The sequence below is a fragment of the Cryptomeria japonica genome, chromosome 5, assembly GCF_030272615.1.
Source record: "Cryptomeria japonica chromosome 5, Sugi_1.0, whole genome shotgun sequence".
NCBI lineage: Eukaryota > Viridiplantae > Streptophyta > Pinopsida > Cupressales > Cupressaceae > Cryptomeria > Cryptomeria japonica.
Window position 1 is genome coordinate 582682899 of NC_081409.1, and position 26223 is coordinate 582709121.

Genomic DNA, 26223 nt, shown 5'->3' on the forward strand with positions numbered 1-26223 from the left:
CACTTCACCAAACAATTCCTACCTTTGGCGATCCCTCTTACTGGTATCAAAAATTGAAGAAAAACTGTTAATAAAATCTGCAACTCCACACATAAACAGAGCACCACACTCTCATCTATTTCCCCCGCTAAATAGGGTTGGAAAGCTCCTCTTAAATCTGCAATTTTTTTGCCATCTTATTCTAAGCTTAGTGCCACAGAACTCACATGTAACCTGGCATTTTTTTCTCTCTTAAAATTTGCATTTTTTCCAACTTATGGCATCTCTTTTCTCTCTCAAATTTTAATGAAAAATTTCACTTTAATATCTGCAAAAATCTTCTCAGAAACACGACGCTACAGCAATTATCTGAATCTCCTTTCTCCAGCATATGGTGTTACTGTTAATTTTAAGCAATCAGATGTTAATGTATCCAATTTGATTATAATCAGACTGTGAATAAATAGTAACAGCAATAAAACACAAGACACAAGAACAGTAACAGCAATAAAACACAAGACACAAGACACCAATACCCTGGGAAAACCTCCCTCCAGGAGGTGAGAAACCCAGCCTTTAAATGTGTTATGTATTATCTCAAATGTAGATAGTTTACAAGAATTATCTCAGATTTCAGTTCAAGAAATCAGTGTTGAATGCAGCCCTTTAACAGCAGATGATAAAGCGGAGCAGCAGAAGTCTGGATCTGATTTGCACAAGATACTTTGACAACTTCGCTATCTTCAACCTTGCATAATCGCCTTGCACAAGTTCGCATTAGAGAGAATCGCTGCTAGCAGAGCAGATAGAAGAAATATGAATTGTGTTGTATCTCCAAATGACTTCATCTTGGAGCATTCTATACCAACCTTAGGCGCTAATCAACCTCAGGCCGGCTTGCAAATAATAATAAATTATTATTGTATATTCCCACGTTGGATATTGGGTTCAGCCCAATAGTTGTTTAATTTCCCTTAGCACGTTACATTTTGGGCCGAGCCCAATGACACATTGAATTTATTTATCATGCTACATTTGGGTCTAGCCCAATTTAAGATGACTTCCACGTTATATTTTGGGTCTAGCCCAATGACATATTTAAATAGAGGATAATACAAGTGCATACAATAGGTATCCGAGCTAGCTACTGTTTCAACAGTTACTTCCTGTCCCCTCAATCTTCAGCTTGGCACTCCCTTTTATCTTCCCTGATATATCTGCCCAAAACTAGGCACTAAGATTGTTATATGTTTTTTTTTTAAAACGGCAATTATTACCTTTTTAAGGCGCCCCAAATCTGGCACTAAAATTTCTTGCAATAAGGCATTACATTCCCTCTTTCCAACTGTCTAATGTGGAATATAATCTTCCTTTTTCTAAGTCAGCAAATGATAACGATAATCAGGTGGCAACAAATGGAATCTCTGACTAGCATATGGCATTTCAATTCACTTCAAAAAATCTGCATTATCCTCCATTAAAACTCTGCAATATCATTCAATGGTAGGCACCACATTTAATTCATCTTCAACACCCACTCAAACTATAGTTTCATCATGCATAGGTCAATAGAATAGACACCAGAAACACATCATCATATGCAGATAGACACTTGGCATGAAACATGAGCAGAGAAAGTAAAATTGAATTTGATAATACAGGCCATTTATGCCAGAAACTGTCTTAAAATTGAATTTTGCTTAACTTCTTCCTGAAAGTAAATCTTCGCCGGAAAACTGACCTGAGTATGTCGAATGATCTCATGAAGTTTCCCACAAAAGAAAGTTTCTCTAGCAAACAAGAAACTTCAAAATTGATTGTTTCTTTAAATCGGCTGGCAGGAACAAAGAAAATTAAATTCTCCCAATCTGTGAAGAATCTAGCCACGAAAACTTGCTACTTTAGACATAATATATTTATATCATTGTAAAAGCATTAAAACTGGTTTTGTAAAAATAGCCTGCGAAGCATTCAATCTGTGTTCGGATGAAAACTCCATTTTTTTAATTCTAATCAAATTAGAGGCTTTCTGATATTGAGAGATGCCAAAAAGACCAAAATACACATCAAAATTGAAAATGAAACTGATTTTTTTGGAGGGTGATGCAGGATGGCCTGAGGACCCGGATGCTCATACATCAGTCTCATCCTTCGTCATCAAGTTATTGTCGTTCACTTCCCTCCCCCTCGTGGATCTCTGCCCACCATAATCCAACCTCCTCAAATGATAACCCATGATAACTCTGGATCCAGTCACTCAGACGTGATCTTATCTTGAACTCCATTCAAGGTTATGCAAAGCAATTCCTCATCAAATGCAGAGTCCTTTTTTAGTCTCAACATAGTCTACATAATGAAATCAAACAATTCATCCATCGATTCCTCTTTATTTTTCTGTCCTTCGATCAAAACCTTGTCTAGGTTCCCATACTTGAAAGGAAGTAACAATAGAGCATGGAAATGTACTAGATGAAGAAAAACCCATGATGGTACCAGCTATGGAAGGAGAAATTACACGGAGATTACAAATACATCTGAAAAATATGTTATATATTCAGACAAGAAATCTAAAATCATATGAAATATGAGAACTAAGCCAATGCATACTTCAAATCTTTCTCCCAAACCCACTCATTTCAATATTAAAGAATTAGCAACAAGGCTTGCCTATTTATATTTTCAATGTTTCAAGAGATTGAATAAATTCACAATTAACTGTACTTTAGTTTTTAGAATCCAAGATAACATTTGACAGGAATTTCCCATTCCTGGGATATTAGACAAGAATTTAAAATGTACAAAAGTAAAATGGCGATCTCCTCCTAAAGGATTTTAGAAGATGAACTTTGATGACTCTTCAAGAAGTTCTTTAAAAGGAGGCCAGCAATTTGGGTTCAGAAAACCAAAAATGAAGAAGAATGGGGAGGCAGTGATTGCAGGGCTTGGTTTGTCCAAGGCTAAAGGTTGTAGAAAGTTGGTGGTTGACAGGGATTTGTCAACTGTAATCAAAGGCTTGCAAAAAGCCTATAGTCCGAACTGGAAACTTTGTAGGCTTTTAATAGAAGCCATTTCCCTCTGTAATAATTTTGACATCCCTCGTTAGTTCTAAGGAGGTAGAGCAGGATAGTTTGGAATATATCATTCAACATGAGAATCTGCCATCATATTCATTATTTGACACCATTCATACTACTTTTGATTGGTTTTCCCAAAGGTAACAAACACTTTATTTGGCTTGTGTCCCAGTATATGCTTTGATGATGATATAATAGCAATTTAGTTTGACATGTGTGATGTTTGTTAGTTATGGAACATCTTTGCTCTTCTTGCAGGAGCTAATTTGTCGGGTTTCATGGTGGCTTCTGATTTGAGATTGATTGTTTGTCAAACAGTGGGGCTCTAAGTCAGGTGTGTGTGTGTCCCCCGTTGTGTCGTGATTTCTTTAGCTTTAGTGGCTCATCACAAGATGCCTAGTTGTTGCAAGAATTCATTCCGGTGTGGCAGATTTCTGACCACCAATTGAATAAGATTTTTCATAGTAAAAATTTGATTCTTCTAAATCTGATTGAGAGTGTGTTAGGAGAAGAAGATACTACAAATAATGGTTCCCTGCATTCACGTGCAACCATTATTACAGACTTCTGTGATAAGCTTGCTCGAGTGGTTCCTTCAAAGGAAGTGACAAGGTGGCTCGAACTTTTCCTTCTCCAAAATCTCAGCAGGTACAAATTTGGACAAGACTAAATTAGTAGCAATTAAACATGATCTATGTGATGTAAATACGAACATTAAAACTTCGACTACTTTCTGCCAGGACTTGTGTTTTGTTGTCAAGTTCTACTTCTTGTTGGTTTCTCACAACAAGGGTTGTCAATGATCATCTGCAGAGGGCATCAAAAGCTCAGAAATTATCATGGAATTAAATTTGAGGGTTACGGCAGCCTACAGGGGATGGTCAGATTAATCCTAAGTTGGTGATTGTGATGGTTCAGGTTGAAACAACTGAATGTTTGACAGGGAAACGAGGTTAAGAATGATACTGGTGTTGGGCACTGAGGTGTTTCAGAACTTATCGGAGTTGTTGTCTGTTGGTATTTTGTTTGGTTATTTCTTACTCTTTGTTGGCACACTATTTTGTCATGCAGTTACTTTTGGCCTCCTGTGCCCCTACATTGATTGTTCATATGGACTTTTTGTTTGTTTCTTATGTTATTCTGTAATGTTGCTTGTTTCTGTCTCTGGGGCCCTATAGATCCCCACTCCTATTATTTTAAAGCAAACAATAGCCAGCAATTATGATACTGTCATATTTGTTTTGTGTTTCCAGAAAAAAACATAAAATTCTTGCATATGTGCAATCTAACACAACATGACAATTTAATAATATTAACTGTCTGATAAACAATAACTAATTTGTGCATGGAATAGCTTTAAAGAGTTATGTTGGCTGAATTTATTTACCTGAGAAGGAAATGCCCCAACAAAAGCCATTGCATCTAGATTAAAACCGCCATTTGAAGTTGCCTCAAAAATGCCTTGCAACTCTCGTGAATCCAACACAAACAGGAACAGCTTAGTTCCTGGCACGATACGCCTTACTAATTTTATCTGTGAACCAGGCAGGCCAAACAAACTAAATTGAAAGCAAGTCTGCCTAGTTTTTCTGTTGCACATGAATATAACCCCTGGAGGTACACCATCCACTTTCAATTTTTCATCATGTTCCTTAGACTGGCCATCTACTGAAACTAAATTTGAAGGTTCACCCTGTTTTTCTCCATTTGGTAACTGGGCTCCACTTAAGCCAAACCTGCTAAACAAAAGGTCCTTAGCCAGGCCACTTTTAGTAGGTTCATCCTGTTCTAATCCATTTGGTAACTGGGCTCCACTTAAGCGAAACCTGCTAAACACAAGGTCCTTAGACTGGCTACTTTTAGTAGGTTCATCCTGTTTTTCTCCAGTTGCTAACTGGGCTCCACTTAGGCCAAACCTGCTAAACACATCCTCATGTATCTTTTTGTTGGGGCTGCAAAGAAGCTGAGATGCTGAATGAGTGTTCACAGCCATATCTTCCTGTCTAGGTTGGACACTCACAGACAACAGTCTATTCAGTGACTTTTTCTGAACACTCTCATGAAAAGGGTATAACGATTGGCCACTTGTTGGGCCCATAGTGGGTTGTTGGTTGTCCATTCTATATTTATTGATGGTTTCAGAGGACTCACCGCCTGTTCCGTATAATTTTGCAATCATTCTGTTGTAAGGTCCAGAAGGGAAATCCCCACCAAACTCATGGCCATTAATCAGAAAACTTTCCCATCTTGGAAGAGAAGGTGCATCATTTCCATTACTTTGGTCCATTGCATTAATCAAATGCTTTTCCAATACCTGGCAAATGGATGTAAAACAAAAAAAAATTAACAAAAAATCCTTTCTTTTGATGATCACAAGAAACAACCACAATCATGGCTAAGCAATTTCCAAAAGACAGAAGAGAGAAGTAACCTTGATTGGCAATTATGGATGTAAGCAAACACCTTAACAAAGACATCCTGTCTTTCAATGATAAAATAAACAACCAAACTCATGTCCAATCAATCTCAAAAAGGAAAAAAAGAGAAGAAACCTTGATTAGCAATAACAAGTCATCAAGGTTATTTAATAAATAAATCCAAAAATGATGTTACGCATTGACACAGCAAGCCAACATTCAAGGGGTATCAAATCAAGGTCACAACCTAGCTATAATAATAACTGTAAAAGGACCATTTCCACACTTCTACAAATGTAACCAACTATTTCACCACATTTTAACACAAAATGAATACACAGAGTAAGCATACTCAAGTTCTCCAGACTAATTTGCACTTTTGGCCGATGATTGACATTTTACAAGAGATTTTGAAAATTAGAGATTCGGAAAATTCTTTGTTAGAGATTTGATGGGATTCTACAATACATGGACAAACACAGGAGATAGAGATAAATTCATATTACTCTGTGACGATGACAAATATACATACAAGTTTCATTGACCCACAATCGATCCAAAAAAAAATAGTGACTAAAAATTTAACAAGTTATAAATGTTAAAAAGGCCTAAAAAATGAATATGAGAAAACATGGTATACAATGCAAATCCATTGTATAACTTAACTATATGTACTACAAATCTATGAATTTACAAAGAATTCATTCCTAAGCATTGATATTAAATCAACGAAATTGGTCATATGTAAGAGTAAAAGCATGTATTTAAAACCAAAAACATCTAACAGAAGTAGACTTCTGCATTCACCAAAACATAATCCAAACACTACCATTATTAAAGGAAAGAACAATAAGGACATAGATTTCCAAATACAAAGACCATGCAACTGTCATAAAACCCTTTAGGTCAAGTGTGCACCACTGCTCCAGATGCATTGCACACTTGATCCTGTCACATAAACTTTATACACTTAAATCCCATTAAATCACGTTTCATTACTCCAGCCAGTTGAAGTTCTGCCTAACCATCAATTTCACTTCCTTAGAGCCAAATATTGTTTCAGTAGATGGCAGCATTCCTAAATATCTACATGCATGGATACAATGGGTGAATCCAATGGGTGAGAAACTTCAGTGGTAATATAACTGATCTATTAACTCAATGGAGAGCCCTTGGAAGAATCACCACTATGAATCTTTTACTCAATAATTCTTTGCTCTCTAGTTTTATGCAATATTTGAAAACATAGAAAGCTCACCTCAATAGAGTACAAAATATTCATATTATCCATAACCACTTGTGTCTTAGTTATTGGTGACTTGTAGAAATAAAGCATAAACAAGTAAATGAAAACAGGACAAGTACAAGATAACTTGAGATTTAGCCTAGAGAAACCCAATGTGAGAAAAACATCTAGCATAATAATCTACTATCAAACACAGTTTGTACAAGTTTACTCCCTTCTCAAAGACCTTTAAGAATACCCACATTTGCACCCAATTTAGTGAGAAGTCCAACATAGCTACATACAATCACACAATTCTCAAGAAACATGCAAAGGACTTTACATCTAATTGCCAATAACTCAAGTATCGTAACTGGAATGTAATAACTCTATGATTGTAATCTCTACTATCCTCCCTTGTGCTCTAACTTTGCTTCTTGGATGGAAATGTGAAAGTTTAATGTGCTGCAATGGGAGTTTTATTGATTTATTTTACAAACTTGTGTGGGTGATAACCATGGCTGCATCTACATCCTAATTGGATATTAAAAATTTCAATGGTACCAATTATGACTTGTGGAAGCTAAAAATAGAGGAGCTTCTTTGTCATGTCCCAAACAAAATATTTGAAATTTATTTATTAAATATTATTATTTAACTAATATTTATATTTAAATATTCAACTAATAATAAATTTATATTATATTATAAACATAATATAATAAATTATTATAAACATAGTTTACATAATACTAATGGCACACGCTCATGAAGGTCTTGTAGGCAAACCCCTATTGGCAAAACAATGGAGACGATGAGTAACATATTCCATCCCTATCATCAATTAAAGCAGAGCATGTAACAACACTCAAATACCAATGCCACATCGATCATATATATATCCATATTGATCATGTTTGAAGATCATTTCCTATCCAACATCCATTATCTGTTATCGCGGTAATAAGCTAATTGAAAGTATCATCACTGCATACCCCTGACCATATTAACAGAAGACCATCATATATGGCCATCAGTTATTATCGTGGGAAGGAGACTTATCATATCTGAAGGTAATCGATAAAGCATATTGACCTCACGGGGAAGGAAGGATTAGCAGTTGATGAACATACCCTTCATTAACAAATCCAAACGCATCAATTAATCCATTGGCAGATTAATCATCCAGTTCGATCAGTCACGAACCATTTCATTGATTAGTCATTCAAAACTAATGGTTAGTTTAAGCAAAACAACTTTGATTACTGTTGGTGTTGGAAATAAGCCACACCCGGACCGACGATGGACTGGTCCAAGAGGGGCCAGTAGCACAGTGGTAGAGCACTCCAGCAGCGCATGGAAGGTCCTAGGTTCGAGTCTTAGCTGGTCCATGTCTCAACATGGTATCAGAGCCAGGTCCAGGCTAGGAGCCCCAAGCACACGAGAGGTGCGGCTTAAGGGGGGGTGTTGATGTTGGAAATAAGCCACACCCGGACCGACGATGGACTGGTCCAAGAGGGGCCAGTAGCTCAGTGGTAGAGCACTCCAGTAGTGTTGGAAGGTCCTAGGTTCGAGTCCTAGCTGGTCCATGTCTCAACAATTACAAATGATCATAGGGGTGTGATTAGAAAGAAATAAATCATTATGTATGAAGAGACACGGTTGAGAAGGGTCTGGCTGTTTAAAAACTAAAGGATGTGTCACATCAATCTTGCAAGCAATGTAATGGGAATCAGTCACACTCTCAGGAAATCAGGGAAAAGGAACGGAAAGAAGTCTAGTTTATAATATCAACGATCAGCAGAATGTTATCTGACTGACAGATTCCTATTCTAAAAACATTCGTACATAAAGGGAAGAAAACCAAACAGCTCAAATTAGAATTTTTGTTAAAGCAGTGTCCCTTTCCTTGGTGGTATGCACAGTGATGTACTCAAGATTTGAAGCCCGATAATGATCAGATGCAGAATTTAATAATAATACAAATATAGATATTAATATAATGATTATAAATATAGAAATTAAGTAATAATTATAATTATTATAATCTCTTTTAGAAGCTTCTCTGCAGTAATGTCTAATAATTCATATAACTAGTAATTAAAATATGTGTAAATGATTTATAATGAATCAGAATAAGGATAGCAGATGTAATATCAATAAGGTTATATACATATACATGTACATACATAGTGTCGTAATCAGACAAATAACAATATTAGATTGTAAATCAGAAAAGGCTCATAAAATAATAAACAGAAAGAAGAATATATATATTTCTTGTTACTACTGTCAGTGTTTAAGAAGTTGGGTATTGAGTTGTTTCCAAGAGGGGCAGTCTACGTCCGGCCAGTAGGATAATTCCCAAGATAGATTTGTCTCCTATTCAATCTAATTTTCAGCATAAGTGTAATGAAATAGTTTTAAAAAAGATTAGAACAGGCCAAAACCAAGTAGGGGACATTACATTCTTAAAAAGAGGGATCAATTGTTGGTTGCAACAAAAGTAAAGGAACACAATAAAATAGATCAAGATGAGTGGGACAAAATAGACAAGAAAGCACATGGTACAATCCAACTTTGTCTTCCAGATTCAATTTTATTAAATGTAGCTAAAGAGCCCACTGTTTATTTCTTATGGAAATGTTTAAGTGAAATCTACCAAGCCAAGAGTCTAGTGAAAAAGACATCTTTGAAAAGAAAATCATTTCTCTAAAAATGAAGTAAAATGACTCAATTGTTGAGCATTATAATTCATTTATTTCAATTTTGAGTCAATTAGTTTTAGTTGATGTTAAGATTGATAATGAAGATAAATGCACGGGTGACCCCGGGCGAATCCCAAGGGGCCGAACTTGGACTCATCCGAGTCTTGAGCGAGTACAAGAACTCGCGGACTCGCCCCAGACCCAACGAGTCCCGATGCGTGGACTCGTCCAGCATCAAGCAGTCAAAAAAACACTAAAAAAAAAATTTAAAAAGTTGTTTTAACTTGCTTTTTTTTACTTAAATTGCCTCCTTAACCCTAAAAGTGAACTCATTTCATTGAATTGGAAAAGTATGAGGAGAAGAGTGAGTTGTGAGGAAAAACAAGAGTGCATAGTAGGGAAAACAGCAAAGAGGAAGACCAAAATTTCTTCAACAAATCGCATTGCGGCAGCGTAATACTTAAAAAATAATTGAATGAATTAATTACAAATATACAACGTATATAGAGGAATTACAAGACAGTGTTCTAAAAAGAACGAAGCGTCAACACGAAGCTAAAATGCTAAAAATTAAAAAGCTAACTATGCATTCTAATAAAAGAAGCAATAGTTGAACTTAAAGCACTAAACGAACTAAAAAGCTAAATGAGTCGACAACTAAGATGACCATTATAGAATAGATATAAAATTATTTTAATACCCTCCCTAATGGTCATCATACTCAATACCCTACAGAAGACCACAAAAGCAATGCAAAGAACACATTGCTGCTACAAAGACCCTCCCAAGATCTGCAAAATGTTAAAGACCAAGAGTACCAGTAGCTATCCAATTTGATGTAATCCTCACACATGAATTATAGAACTATCACACATGAAATATAAAAGCAAAAAATCAAAAAACCTAAGACCACTATTTTGAGGAAAAATCTGCAAACCCTCCAAAAGAGCAACAAACATGATTTTAGCAAAAACCATAAAAACTTTTGCAAAAGAGTACTGAGCATTGTTTGCTCCAACAACTCCAAAATAGACTGCAAGATACCACGGTTGAAGATGTTTGCACCAACAACTTCAGGTGCAACCCAAAACAAACTACGACAAACCACGATTTTTGAGGAAAAAACTGTCAAACCTTGAAAACAAGAACCATCCAAAAGAAAATTCACAATTTTTGAGGTGAAAATTGAAAAACCCAAATCCCACGCGAACATTCCAAATTACAAATGATTTTTGAGGACAAAATCAAAAAAACCAAGACAATTTTTTAGGAAAAAAACGTGAAAACCCACAAACAATTTTTGAGGAAAAAATCGTGAAAACCTACAAACAATTTTTGAGGAAAAAATTGTAAAAACCCACAATCAATTTTTGAAGAAAAAATCGTGAAAACCCTTAAACAATTTTTCAAGAAAAAATCGTGAAAACCCTCCCAGAATTTTTAAGTCAAAAAAAAAACCAAAAAACCCATCTGATGATAAAATTTGCTTATCAAAAAGCATAGAAGGTTGACTCCTCTTCAAACCGTTGTTCTGCAACATGAGCCTACTCCTGCTCCTGAGACCCTTCTTGATTAGATTGTACAGATGCCAACAATTTCCTGCATTCTTTCTTCATATGGCCAAACTGGTGACAGTAGTTACAATGTACACTCTTCTTCTTTGAAGACTGTTGTGGTCAAACTAGCGCTACTTCCAAACTGTTGCTTCCATCAATCCTGCTGGAGAAGCTTGTTGCAGAGATTAGGAAACTTCAGATCAACACTAGTAGAAGAGATATTGAGCGTATCAATGAAATGCTTGCAGGATCGAAGTAGGCTTTTCAACATGATCACTACTATATCTTCTTCCTCCATGGTTCGTCCAATAGCCTCCAACTGGTCACGGATGTCCTTGTTCTTTGTAAGATGTGCCTAGATAGATGTCTTCTCATCCATCATGATAGAAAACAGCATATTCTTCAAAAAGAAAGCTCGACTCTTGTCGGATGTCTCATGAAGACCCTTCAAGGGATCCCAAATCTCTTTAGCTGTTTTACCTCAAGGCACCTGAGGGAGTTGATCACCGATGACAGATAATTTGATAAGCATGACAGCCTCTCGATTTCACTCATCAATTTTATCCTGGTTTGTACCTGTTGCTACGAGATGAGTAGCCTTGCCAAAAACAATCCGATCAAGGCAACGATACTCAAAAATGGTCAGCATGTGTTGTTTCTAGGTGTTGTAGTTGCCGTCGTTGAACTTCTAACTGTATTCCAACATGATGTTGGTCAAAGACGCCATCACGGAAACCGAGGATCAAGGTGGTCAACCTTGTGAAGGCACGAAATCAAGATAGAAGAATCTGATTTTTAAAAAAATTAAAACAAAAAAAGCCAACACAAATATCTGCTCACTAAGAAACCCTAGAACATAATTTGAAGCACGAATCCCAATGCGTGAAAGTTCAAGATTTGTTGAAGACCCAAAAACTTTTCTGCAAATCCTAGGGTGCAAAAAAATAATCAGCAAATAAAAATTTGCTGGCACAGATCTCAAAGTGAATATCTATAGAAAAAACTATGATTTTTTTTTTTTGAAGTTAGAGAATTATCTGTCAATAAATAACATCAAAAAAAAACTATGATTTTTTATTTCTTTTAAACCCAAAAACAAAAAAAACACAATATTTTTTTAAAATCACATTTCTTAAAGTCGTGGCTCAAACTCCACACAAAAAAAGGCGTAAAAATAACGTGAAAATCCGGCAAAAAATGCAAAAATCACGTAAATTGCAGCGCCCAAAAAAAGTCTACAAAACAAAAGTGAAAAGAATAATCCCCGATGCCATCGGAAATTGTCCTGCCACCATCGGAAAATCGCAGAAGTGAAAAACCCTAGCAGATAGACAAGCCACAGAAGACCCAAAACAGGAATCATGGAAAAACGCGAGCGAAGGGCAAATAAATCACGAAATCCGTCGCGATTTTCCCACGCAAAATCTTCACACAAAGCCCGCGAAAATTGCGGTCGTAAATCTGCAAAGAAATCGGGAGAAACGCACACCCGAAAACCAAAACCCTGCAAAAAGTCTACACTAAAAACTCTGAAATCCACAAATTTTTCAAAAACCCTAGCTCGCGACTTGAACCAGACCCACAAAATTTTCAAAAAACAAGTGTTCCAATGGAAAAAAAAAACTTTTGAAAAAATCTCACTAGAAAATTCCACTTCGAAAATTTTTAGAATTATAGATTATTCAAAAAAAATTATCCATGCTCTAATACCATGAAAAATAATTGAATGAATTGATTAAGAATATACAATGTATATAAAGGAATTACAAGACGGTGTTCTAAAAAGAACAAATTGTTAAACTAAAGCTTCAACACAAAGCTAAAAACTAAAACACTTAAAAAAAGCTAAAATGCTAAAAATTAAAAAGCTAACCATGTGTTCTAATAAAAGAAGCAATAGTTGAACTTTAAGCACTAAACGAACTAAAAAGCTAAATGATCGACAACTCGGATGACCATTATAGAATAGATATAATATTATTTTAATAATACTCACATTTGGCGCATCAACTAGGATTGGAAAGAGGTTGCATTAACTATGTTCTATGAGGTAAGATTGAATTTTTTGGGTTTTTTTGGTGTTTTCTAAGCAAAAATTACATTGTTTTTTTAAAAACATTTCTATTCATTTCCTTTCAAAGAAAGAGCAAACCCTACAATGTACATTGTTTTTTTTTCAAAACATCTCTATTACATTGGTTTTTTTTGTATTAGTTTACAAATGACAATGCACAAATGTTTAATTTTTTGTAATTGCGTCTTATTCCAGCAACCTTTAACTTTTGAAAACCATATTTTTAACAATGTCTACTCCTAGAACAACCCCAGGTAAAAGAGATCCAACTTGGAAACATACTGAATATTTTCCCAAGCAAAAAAGGGAGAGGCAAAATGTAAATATTGCAAAATAGTTTTTCATGGAGGCATAAATAGATTGAAATACCACCTTGCCAACATACATGGCCATGATGTTAAGCCTTGCACCGAAGCACCTCCTAAGGCTATTTGTGAGTGCCAAGTGCAACTAGAAACATTTGAAGCGCAAAAAGAAATGAAGAAGAGGCACAAAGAGGAGTTGGCTAGCATTGGTTGTGTTGGAGAGGCTTCCTCCATGCCTCCATATCGTCCCAATGCCAGTGCTAGTCGTAGTGGGAGTATTAGCATTGGTCTTAGAGTTCGTAAATCTAGGATGGATTCATATGTTGAGCCTCACGCTACTCCTAGTGCCCAACCGTCGCTTGAGAGCATGGGTTGGAACAAGGAGGTACATGATGCAGCTAAACATGCAATTGGGAAATTTTGGTCCTATTGCACCATTCCATTCTTTGCAGCCAGATAATTCCTTTTTATTTGATTGTTTTAAAATTTATTGTTTGCTTTGTCTAATGAATTTTTATTGGACATACTTATCTTATTTAATTTATTTCTGACAGGTCTCCTTATTGGCAGAGCATGGTTGATGCCATCACTATTTGTGGGGCGAGGTTCAAAGCCCCTTCTGAATCTGACTTAAGTGGCTCAATTTTGACAGAATCAGTGGCTAATGTAAAAGCCACATTAGAAGACCAGCGCGAGATATGGAGCAAGAAGGGTTGCACCATCATGACTGATGGTTAGACCGATAATAGAAACAAGACACTCCTAAATTTTCTCGTTTCTTCTACAAGTGATTGATCATTCTACTTCCCTCAATGCATTGAATAATTTGAATTTGATTTAGTGTTAGTATTTTCAATTTAAGATTTATTAAATGATCATTGATTTTGCTTTGTTTTCAAATTTCAGGTGGCACCATGTTCCTGAAGTCCATTGATGCTTCTGTGCATTCAAAAAATACCACATTCCTATGTGAGGCTATAGAGGTGGTCATGCATGCAGGTGGGTGAAAAGAATGTCGTACAAGTGGTGACCAATAATGCAGAAAATTATTTTGTTGCAGGTAGACTTTTGATGGAGAGGCACCCATCTATATTTTGGTCCCCGTGTGCCACCCATTGCCTTGACCTCATATTGAAGGATATTGGCAAGCTTCCATGGATCTGGACATGTAGAGAAGGCAAAAAATATTCATTAAACTATACCACATCATTAATGAGCAAATATTCATGAAACTATACCACAAACCACAACATATGTTAGAGTCCATTGTATAATCAATTAATTATTAATGCCCAAATTTGGTCTCCTTCCTTGATTGCTTGATTGATTGATTGAATTCCTTTGATTTGATGATTTGAGGTATTTGTGAGTGATGATTAAGTGATTGTTGATTTGATAGAATGATTTGTTGATTGATTGTTTGCTTGATTTGAATGATTGATGATGATTGATGGGTGATCCTTGAATGATTGGAAAGACCTCTTTATACTTTATTGGTGAAAAGGTCACAACATTTCATAAGACTTGAGTCACCACCCTTCATTAGAATTGAATCACCACTCTTCATTGCTACCTTTGAGAATAATAAAGTATTTTCCAAATTGATCTCCCTTCCATCTCTTCCTTAAATGTACCTTCTTCCCTTTATATCTTCCCATGTGAGGGAGAGGTCACATCTCTTCATCATGCCTACCCTTTGGCAAGAGACAACCTTTCACAATTTTCACCCTTTAAATAAGTACATGTGATGTTTTCACACATTGCCCATTGCAAATGGGTGCCCCCACATTTTTGCTCATGGTGTAGTTGTCTTAGCTTAGTTGTCTAGCTTGGCAATAGTTTTGGTGTCTTTAACCTCTTGCTTGTGAGGGGATGCAATGCCTTGTCATCAAGATGTGATCAAATCAGGCAGTCTAGAAACGATTAGGTCCCCCTCTAGACTAGTTTGGAGTCTTCTCAACTCTAAATGCTCAAGTGATAGGTGAGAGTCAAGGTAGTCACTGGATGATGCTTCACAATGCAACTTCTAGGTCAAGTCAAGGTGAGTCTCAGGTGTGATGAGTAGTCAAGCGAGTAGGAAACCCTTAGGTCAGGATGAAGAGACAAGAATCAATCAAGCCTAAGTGGATGAAGAAGGGGGAAGTATGAAAAGAATACAAGTTAGTTTTCCTTGGATTTCCGAGAGGAAACTCAAAGATGAAACCCTCATCGTGACAGAGTCAACATCAAGAAAGGATAAAGTCCAAATGCAGTAGTGATTCCATGAGTGCCCAAAATCCACGACTTGTTGGAATCTATGACTATGAAGTGAGGTAGTGACTTTTATCCTTAACATGCCAGAATCCAAGACTTGGATGTTCATTGGGTCAAGATGAGTGAAGGTGGTGAAATGCAATGTTTTCCCTCCATATCCACAATTGAGAGGCGATGATCAATCAATTAGAGATGAAGTGATTGGTGAAGATGATTCATGGTCTAGGTGATGATGATGAGAACAAAACACCAAGTCAACCCCACGAACAAGTTACCCAACACTTGGTGAAATCAACAAACAAAAGGTGGTCGAGGTGAGATATCCATGACTAACCAAAATCCGTGACCTTGAGGGACCCAGTGAAGATGTTAAATGGAAGCAATAATGAATGAATTTACCCCCTTTTGAATCCTTCAATTTTGAAAGCAAAGACTATGAAATAATCAACTTAGACGAGTGATGAAGCGGTCAACTTGGTGAGGAGGTCGATGAGTTTATCCTTGGTCACCAAAATCCATGACCCATGGAAATCCATGAGCTATGGAAATTCACGACCTACCTGTTGTGACGTTTTCACACATCGCCCCATTGCAAATGGGAACCCCCACTTTTTCGCTTTTAGGGTAGGTATTTTGCTTAGGTTGCCTTGGTTTAGCAGCAATTTCTTGGTTTTAGCCCTTGCTTATGAGAGGATGTCAGTCAGAATGTTGAAAGGATGTTAGAATGTTAATGTGATCTTAAGTTTTGCCTAACTCTAGGGTTTGCAACAAGTTTTGAAATTTGAGCATAAATATGTCTAAGTGTATCTAAGTCGGTGATATTTTTGTGCTTGAGCATTAAGAGGGGTCCTTTAGGAGTTATTCTCTCGCACCTAGGAGGTAAAATGTGTCAAATTTGCACTTTGTCCAGATGGATCCCAATTTTCCCGCTCAAAATCCAGTTAAAATGGACTAAGTCCCAATGCATAACGATGAAATTTGATGTCTGGATCATTTTGGGTGTGAAAATCATCGAAGTACTGATGGAAAACATGAAATCAAGGTCTAAAAGTGAGTTTTCCCGATGAAGGGTGTTTTTCCCTAAGTTTTTCAGGTATAAATGGACTTTTTTCTGATGGGTCATGATTTTCCCCACTCATTTTCTTGATGAGGGGTGTTTTTTCCTAGCTATCCTAAGAATTGTCCTGATGGACCACATTTTTCAACTGGGAGGCCCAAAATTTGACTAAGTGTTTGAAATTTTCTCGATGAGGTGCAAATTTCCTTGGGAGTGAATGATGAACTTAAATGCGAACAAAATTCCTTATCCTGATGAGGGTTGTTTTTCCCCAAAATGAGATGTGTGGACAAAAATAAAAGAATGAACATGATTTTGGAGTTCAAATGACCCACGTTTTTCCCCAAGATGATTTTTTTCCAGACAATGCAAGTGAAATGACGAACTTTAATTGTCCTGATGGGGATCAATTTTCCCCAAATGGCCATTTGTGATGAGTTATGGTGAAATTTAATGAGAATGTGTTATCCCAATACAGGGTGATTTTCCACCAAGTTGTTATAAAGCAAGTTTTTTATTCCACATTGCTTGTGTGGTGAAATATCAGGGCAAAAATATGAATAAGTATATCCAGCCAGCATTATAATTATATTGCCTTGATGTGACTGTTGAAGACGCTGATTGGAAGCAGATTGAAGACTACATCTGGATGATTTTTGTCTAAGTGTCATTTAGACACCATTGTTGGAGGAGAATTGCAGATTGAAGGGGGCAGCAATTTTGCCCAATCAAGTTTGGCGCCACCATTAGAGGGGGGTTGACAGTGATTTTGTGTGGCTGGTTATGCTACATTTTTGAGCGATTTTTTAAATGCATTTGTGGCGCCATTGCTGATGTACAAGGGCGACTTCATCCAAGTTCAAGTTTGGCACCACAGCTAGGAGAATTTTTTGACGCCATTGGAGAACACAATTGCTCGCCTTAATCTGAAACTTCATTCCCAGCCATGTTGATTTGTTCTCAGACCATTTCCAACTATCATTGGTGAGGAGCGATTTTGTTTGGACACCATTGTTTGAAGAATTTGGAGGTATTTTGTCAGGCACCATTGCTGGTGCAAGACTGAAGCATCATTTTCAGACTTGTCTTCAGATTGAAACAACATTTCCAGCCCCATAGTTGTGCCCAAGCATGGCCATTTTCAAGTTTCAAAAGACAAAACAACTTAAGTGCAAGAGTACACCATGGCTGTGACCACTTCCTGCCACTGATGTTCACCATTTTCTAAGTATTTTTAGACTTTCAGAGGGTGTATTCAGACTTTAACATCAAAAAATCAGACTTGAATACACAATTTTCTGAGTATTTTCAGACATTGGAGGACGTATTCAGACTCAGTCCTCAGAAAATCAGACTTTATTACAACTTTGATATCAAAAATCAGTCACTTTCTAAGTGTATTCAGAATTTCAGACTTCCAAGTGACATTTTCAGACCTGGGTATACTTTTTTGAGCTTCAAATCAGTCATTTTCTGAGTATACCAGGGTGGTACTCAGAAAATCAAATCTAAGACAACTTTCCAGCACCTAAATCAACCATTTCCAAGGGTGTCCTTAGACTTTATACTCAGAAATCAGACCTGAGATTGCATCAAACATGCCATTTTCTGAGTTTTCAGGGGCGCCTTAAGACTTATGTATTGCAATCAAACTTATCCTAAGTCTGAAAATCAGGTTTTCTAAGGACAAATTTTCCAGATTTTGATCAAATCTCTTGTATTTTACAGAATTTGTGTTATCTAATGTTGAATTTCTGATTTTCATGTCTGAAAACTATTTGAAATTAGAACCTTAATTAATTCTGGAGGACAAAATGGGGAACATTGAAGTGTCCTGATGGGGTTCGAATTTCCACTCCATCAAATGGTGATTGGATCAACGCAAAATTTTCAAGGACAATGAGTCTCGATGGGGGTCAAAATTCCACTTGAGGGCAAAATTACAAAGGAAGGGACAAATCAATTCAAATGGGGATCAATAACAAAGTAGTCCCTAATGGCAACAAATTTCCACTAAATGAAGGAATGGACAAGGATAATGTGGATGTTTTGAGAATTAATATGTCTATATGAGGATAGATTTCTCACCAAGGTTGAAATTAAGTTTATCCCATAGGGGTTTGATTCAATGTTTGTTTGTTTTGCAAGAAGGGAAGCATGATGATCAAGGCTTGAAGAGGATGCAGCTTGCAAGGATACCAAGGGCTCAACACTTCAGGGCAACAAATGCAGATGAGGAAGATCAACACTTCAAGGATTGGAAGAGGACTTTAGGACGAGGATTTCCAAAGGCAAAGATGTGGACTAGATCAAACATGAAGAGGACTTCAATTTAATGGTGAACAAATGAAGGAAGGCAAGTTCAAGACATAGGCACGAGGGATTTCACATCAAGAAATTTGGAACTACATCAAGGAATTTCAATATCAAAGAGCGCCAAGGAAGGAAATATTTCAAGATTCCACGATTGGAAAAAATTACCAAACATGAGGATGAAATTGTTCGAGGTAAAAGGACAAGTTAATCAAATCTACAAGGCAAGTTGAGGTGGCATCCTAGTCACCATTTATCCAATCAAAGCGTACCAAGTCAACGTTCATTCAAGGAGGGAACAAGTGACACATGACACTACATCAAATATTATTTATCTTACCTACCCTCATCTCTCATTGGTCAATGTAATGATGGTTGTAACAAACCCTAATTAGGGTTTCTACCTTTCAATCTTGGCCATTGATCTTGAATCAATCTGAGCCATTCATTATAATGAGCTATCTATATAAGGCTCAATGCTCTCATTTGTAAGGGTTAATAATAGAAGGGTTAGCAATAGAAGAGTAGAAGATAGTTAGTAGTTTGATCATTAGAAGTTAGAGTAGAGTAGAGTAGGAGAAGAAGAAATTGTTGCTAAGGCTTGTAAATGAATGTACTCTTTTCATTGAACATATGGTGAAATGTGTTGTTCAACAAGTTGCATGGGGTTTCCAATTCTCATTTGCTTTTATGTTGATTAGATGAATGGAAGATTTTGTGGGTGATTAATGGTGAAATTCAATTATCCATACCACTAGCTTCTTGCTAATTGTAAGTTTGCCTTGCGTGATCAACTAGAATTTTATGTGAACTTAACTTCAATCATTGCTTGTCCATTGGTATGCATTGCCTTGATGGTATTGATGTTGATGGTAGTAATTTGAACATGATATATTTACCTTAGAAGATTGCACTAGCTTTGTCGAGTTGTTCAATTATGTCAAAGCAAAGTCTAGTAGAATCTCACAAGTCATTCACCACTTCTTACATTCCTAGGATTAGATTAGACTCTCTAAACCCTTTCCTTTTGATCTTTCTTTGTTAGATGAGTTAGTCCCTAGTTCCAACAACATCCAGGGATTCAAGCATTCATGTACAACGTAAGTCCTCTTGTGATTACAGCATTATCACATCAAACCATTGAGCTTATCCACAAGTCAAGACTTGACATTTTGTAACCTTGGAGTTGTCTCATTTGATCGCGAAGCATAGCATTTGAGAGACTTTGTTCAAGAGAGGATAAGATACCTTGGTATTTTATTATGTGTTCAATTGTGCATAAAAAACACGTCAACATTACCTAAATCCACAACTTCAGAGTCATAGTGGGCAATTGTGAAGGTAAATGACGTTATCCAAATGTCTTGATAAGCGATGAAGAGATACCTTGGATTGAATTGAGTGAGGAAAACAGCATGATGAAAGTGAAATAAAATGAAGATTAAGTCAAGGTGAAGGTCACACTAGCAATGCTTATCCTTGAGTTGCTCAAATCCACGACCTAGGTAGTAAGTGATGACCTTTTCCTTGAGTTGCCAAAATCCATGCCTCAAGCATGGAGATGACAAGATTAAACCTTGAAGTGAAGATGAAACAATGAACTCGCTCAACCCTTGCTTGGAGCGAATTGAAGGAAGATCAACATCATATTGAAGGTTAAGTGAAAAAATCAACTAAGTGATTGAAGTCAGCAAGTTTGTACAACGATGATGACTATTCTCCACTCACCAAAATCCACGACATGTAGGTGGAGGTGAACGATTTCATCCTTGAGTTGATAAAATCCACGACTCAACAAAGGTTAAGTGCAACATTGAAATATTTGATCAAGTAAATGACTAAGTGTGATGAAGGGTGAAGGTGATCAAGGCGATCAACAACTTGAAGAAGACAAATGAATTATCCTTGGGTATTTGGGTGAATGATTCATGCAAAATCAGAAACTCAAATCAGATCAGACCTTAAAACATTGCAAAATCAGGCATGGAAATCAGAGATCAAGTTACCATTTTACCATCATTTAGGATGCATATTGGATTGGGAGTTGGTCAAATCTGTCTATATCATATGTGTTTGATGCTATCCTTGTTTGTTTTGCGGGTGACCAAGGAAGAGGATGAAGGACTTCAGCCTCAACAATGCAAGATCAAGGTTTGAGTCATGCCAAGAAGGATCAACATTCATCAACATCGCAGGGGGATTTTTCGACTCATCATCACAAGATGAAGATCAACATCATGAAAGAACGAACACAAGATGAAAGTGATGGAGGAAGAATAAGATCAATGTATTCAAGGTGAAGGAGGACTACATAACCTTGGTGATGCAATCACTACATGATATCAAGAGATATTACTCAAACACATACTATGTGATGATCTACAAGGTGTAAGTTGAGGTGGCGACTACTCATCTTGATCAACCCAATCACATCATTCCAAATCAAGGTGTCTAGATTCAATGTACTTGACTCATCCAATGAGGAGGATAATTACCACATATGGAGGCACAAAGTTCAATGTACCTAACCTAATCATTCATTGGTCAACATTCAAGGAAGGACATGCGTCCTATTTATTGTAATTTAATCATTGGTCAGGCATTAAATGTTATGTAATGGGTATAACAAACTCTAATTAGGGTTTCTATCTTTCAATCTTGGCCATTGATGTAGATTTGATCCAGGCCATTGTATTGAGAGCACTATATAAGGCTCAACTCTCTCATTTGTAAAAGGTTAATAGCTGATAGCAAATAGCTAGAGTAGAGTAGGAGAAGGCAGAAATTGTTGCCAAGCTTGTAAACAAACATCCTTTTCATTTAATTACTGATGGAATGTGTTGTTTCTTCTACATATTGCATGGTTTCTCATTGTACCCTCATGTTAGATGAAGTTCATTGATTGTGATGGAGTAATGTGTGGATGTTGATAGTTCCTTAGTTCATACTATTTGTGGTTGGATGATTTTCAATTATAGTGCATAGTTAGCCTGAACCTTAAAATGTGCAAAGTTCAATCGTGGATATATTTATTCAACTTGCGCCAATGTATTGGGTATTTGGGTGAATGATTCATGACATAAACTTTTCATTTCCTTAAAAGATCACATCGGTTTTGTGTAGTTGTTGGCAACATGGTGAAGCAAAGCTTGGTTAAGGAATGTGTCCCTCCTAGCATGATCCAGTGCTATCATTGATCTTAGGAATAGATTAGATTTCTCTAAACTCTCATCTTTTTAATCTTTTTTCAAGTCAATTAGATCTCAAGTTCCAGCCAAATTCAAGCAAGGGTTCAAGTATCAACGTAAGTCCCCCTTGCGATTCCACAAATATTACATCAAGCCATTGAGCTTATCCATACGTCAAAACCTGACATTTGGAACCTTGGAATCAGTTCCTATGATCACAAAATTTAGCATACAAGGATATTTTGTTCAAGAGAGGATAAGGTACCTTGGTATTTTATTTTGTGTATGAAGTGCATAAAAAACACATCAACTCAACCCTTCATAATTTTTACCCTTTGAAAGAGACAACCTTTCTACTTCCCATTCCTTCCTTCTTCCATTAATCCTTCCTTGGTTCATATGCTTTCGTTCATTTCTTCCTGTTAAGATATAGCCCTCATGAATCTAACTAATGGTAAATCGGTTATTATCTGGAGAGTGATATATTAACAGAGCATACAGTTTGGAAATTAAACATAAACAAACTAATTGTTATGAACGGTTGCCTCCGTAGGGACATGTCCATACGTGGCAGTTGCCACGTATGGACATGTCCCTACGGAGGCAACCTTTCCTCTTGTATTTAAACCGGATTCAATGATGGAGACGATCAATAACTCACGGCAATCAGTCTTCCAGAATTGCTGTCATTATTCTTCGATCCATATTTCACAACATGGTATCAGAGCCAGCATATTAAGAGAATAAATTAGACAGCCATATTACTCATAAGCATTTATCGGAAGTAAATAACAAATCAACGTAGAGGCTATATACGCAGAGGATATATCCGACTAAGAAAATATTCAAAATGTCAAGTAATATGAGAGTGGAAGATAGACTCGAAGGAGCCTCCAACTTCGTTTCCTGGAAGATACGAATCATTGCCATTCTTGAAGAACTAGAATTAGAATCTTACATAGAAGAAAATCTAAACATGCCAAATGATGAACCAGAGAAATCTACCTGGAAAAGGCGTAATAATAAAGCAAAGAAAATAATTATTGACTCAATCAAAGATCGTATTCTTCCATCTATAGCCAGACTGCCTAAAGCATATGAAGTATTTAAAACCATTAAAAATACATATGAAGTTAACAATGCGAGCAAAATATTAACCTTGAAACAACAACTTTTAAACATAAAGATGAATAAAGATGATACAATATCTACATACTTTTCAAGGATATCTGAAGTAAAAGACCAATTACAAACTATTGGAAATGAGGTAGATGATCAAGAAATCTCTCTCATAGCCCTAAGAGGATTACCAATTTCATGGGAATCCTACATTCAATGTATTAGCAGAACACCCCCCTTACCCAAATTTGAACAACTTAAGAATGAGTGCATTCAAGAGGAATCTCAACTAATCTCAAGAGGATTAGGGACAAATAAAGAAGGAGAAATCCAAGCACTTAATACAAATACCTTCAACAAAAAGAAAAAGTTCTCCAAACAGAAGAGAGGAAATAAAAACCATCAGAAAAGAGATGTGTATAAAATTCAGTGTTACAAATGCGACAAATATGGGCACACTCACAGGAATTGTCCATAAAGGAAGAAAAAACAAGCTAGTCTAGCCGAAGTCAAAGGAAAAAACTCACTTTTCTTCTTAGCCCTATCAAGCGAAATAAATACAAATAAAAACACTTGGATCATAGACAATGGAGCATCAAGGCATATAATTGGATTCAGAAATCAGTTTGAAACACTTAACGGGCACTCAAGTGAAGAGGTTACTATTGGAGATAACTCCACATATCCTGTGAAAGGAATTGGGACCTGTACTATCAAACTAAGAAATGGAGTATCTCTACAATTAAAGGATGTTATGTTTGTACCTGGAATAAAAAGAAATCTAGTCTCAATCTCAGGCCTAGCTGATCAAGGATATCGGGTTACCTTCAATGAAGATAAGGTTCTACCTTGGCCTAAAAATACAAATATCAAAAATGCCATAACAGTAGGTTCAAGAGATGGTAGCCTATACAAACTATGCAGTGATCAAAAGGAAGCACTAAATCTTGAAGTTTCAAATAATAATGAATTATGGCACAAAAGATTAGGACACCTAAGATATAGTGCTCTATCCAACATAAAGAAGATTACTTCAGGACTGCCCCAACTAAAATCTGAACACACAGGCATTTGCAAAGGATGTGCCTTGGGAAAGAATGTGAAAGTTTCTTTTCCCTCAAGCGAGCACAAATCAAAAGTTATTTTAGAACTAATTCACTCAGACCTATGCGGTCCCATGTCAACACCATCCCTAACTGGATCCTTATACTACATAATCTTTGTTGACGACTACTCTCGAAAAACATGGATATATTTTCTAAAGTGCAAAGACTCAAATGAAGTACTATCTAAGTTCAAAGAACTCAAGGCACTAGTAGAAAACCAGTCAGGGAAGAAAATTAAGGTGTTAAGATCCGACAATGGGGGAGAATATACATCTGACAACTTCAAAGACTTTTGTAATTCTGTTGGGATTAAGAGGGAGTATACTGTACCATATAATCCACAACAGAATGGAGTAGCAGAAAGAAAGAACAGAACCATAATTGAAGCAGCAAAAGCCATGATGCATGACCAAAACTTACACACTTCATTCTGGGTAGAAGCTTCAAATACAGCAGTCTACATTCAAAACAAATGTCCGCACTCAGTTCTAGAAAACATAACTCCTGAAGAAGCTTTTACAGGGAACAAACCAGACTTAAGTCATTTAAGGATATTTGGCTGTCCCGTATATATACATGTTCCTAAAGAAAAGAGGACAAAACTAGAACCATCCGGAAAAAGAGGTATCTTCATTGGCTATAGTGAAAATACTAAAGGATATCGCATTTACATTCCAGGGAAAAAATCTGTTGAGATAAGTAGAGATGTAAAGTTTGAAGAAAACACTACACTCAAAGAACCTGAGGATGATAACATTACTAAAGAAGAAGAAGATCACATAACTAAGATTGAGAGGGAGAATATCATAGAAAATTCCAAACCTTCAGACATTGAGAGGGAGGACATCATAAGAGCTTCTGAACCTCTTGTTGATGAAAATATTGAAACACTCAAATAACAAGAAAAGACCTCTATGGGCAAGGAAAATGATTGAAGAGAATAATGTAGAACCAAATGAAATTTCCAAAGAAAATAAGAGAACAAGAACTCTTAAATGTTATGCTGCACTTCTAACCGAACTCACAAATTCTGAACCAACAAATGTCAAAGAAGCCTTATCAAAACAGGCTTGGAAAGATGCTATGGTTGAAGAATATCAATCTGTACTAAACAATGATGTTTGGGATATAGTGCCTAGACCAAAAGACAAATCATCCAAGTGGTTATTCAAGATCAAATATGCATCTGATGGCAGCACTGAAAAACATAAAGCTCGCTTTGTGGCCAGGGGATTCTCTCAAAAAGCAGGAATTGATTATGAAGAGACATTTGCCCCGATTGCTCGGTATACGTCAGTAAGAACAATCATTGCAATTGCAGCATCCAAAGGATGGAAAATTCACCAAATGGACATAAAGACTGCCTTCCTAAATGGTTCAATTGAAAAAGAAGTATATATAGAACAACCAAAAGGATTCACCATACGTGATAAAAATTGCTATGTTTGTAAACTAAAGAAAGCTCTCTATGGGTTAAAACAAGCACCTAGGGCCTGGTATGCAAGGATAGACAACTATCTCTCCAAACTAGGGTACTGTTGTGACGTTTTCACACATCGCCCCATTGCAAATGGGGACCCATGTTTTTTGCTTTTTTAGGGTTTGTTTTTTTTAGGTTTTTTAGGGTTTTGTTAGTTAGCCTTTGCATTTTGAGTGTCGCCCAGGGGATCACATGGATAGCAAGTCCGGCTTGAGTGAAGTCTGGAATGTCCTGAAATTTGGCTAAGTCTGATGTCCTGATCCTAAAATTTGACTAAGTCTGGAAACTGAAAAACCTCCAAAAACTAGATTTTGCAATATAACTCCTGGAGGTCTGAAACCACTCTCAAACATCCTGAAAGTATATATG

General features: G+C 36.5%; 1 protein-coding gene and 1 non-coding gene across 2 annotated transcripts in view; one reads left to right on the forward strand and one right to left on the reverse strand.

The window, feature by feature from the left end:
* Positions 1 to 26223, reverse strand: part of LOC131036785 (uncharacterized) — a 112689-nt gene that overhangs the window by 46982 nt on the left and 39484 nt on the right. The window contains exon 2 of the mRNA XM_057968773.2: positions 4441 to 5367. Coding sequence (XP_057824756.2) covers positions 4441 to 5340 — 900 coding nt within the window. The 5' untranslated portion in view covers positions 5341 to 5367. The remainder of the gene's footprint in view (positions 1 to 4440; positions 5368 to 26223) is intronic.
* On the forward strand, positions 8214 to 8284 carry TRNAT-AGU (transfer RNA threonine (anticodon AGU)). The gene has a single exon. It is a non-coding gene; the product is annotated as a tRNA-Thr (tRNA).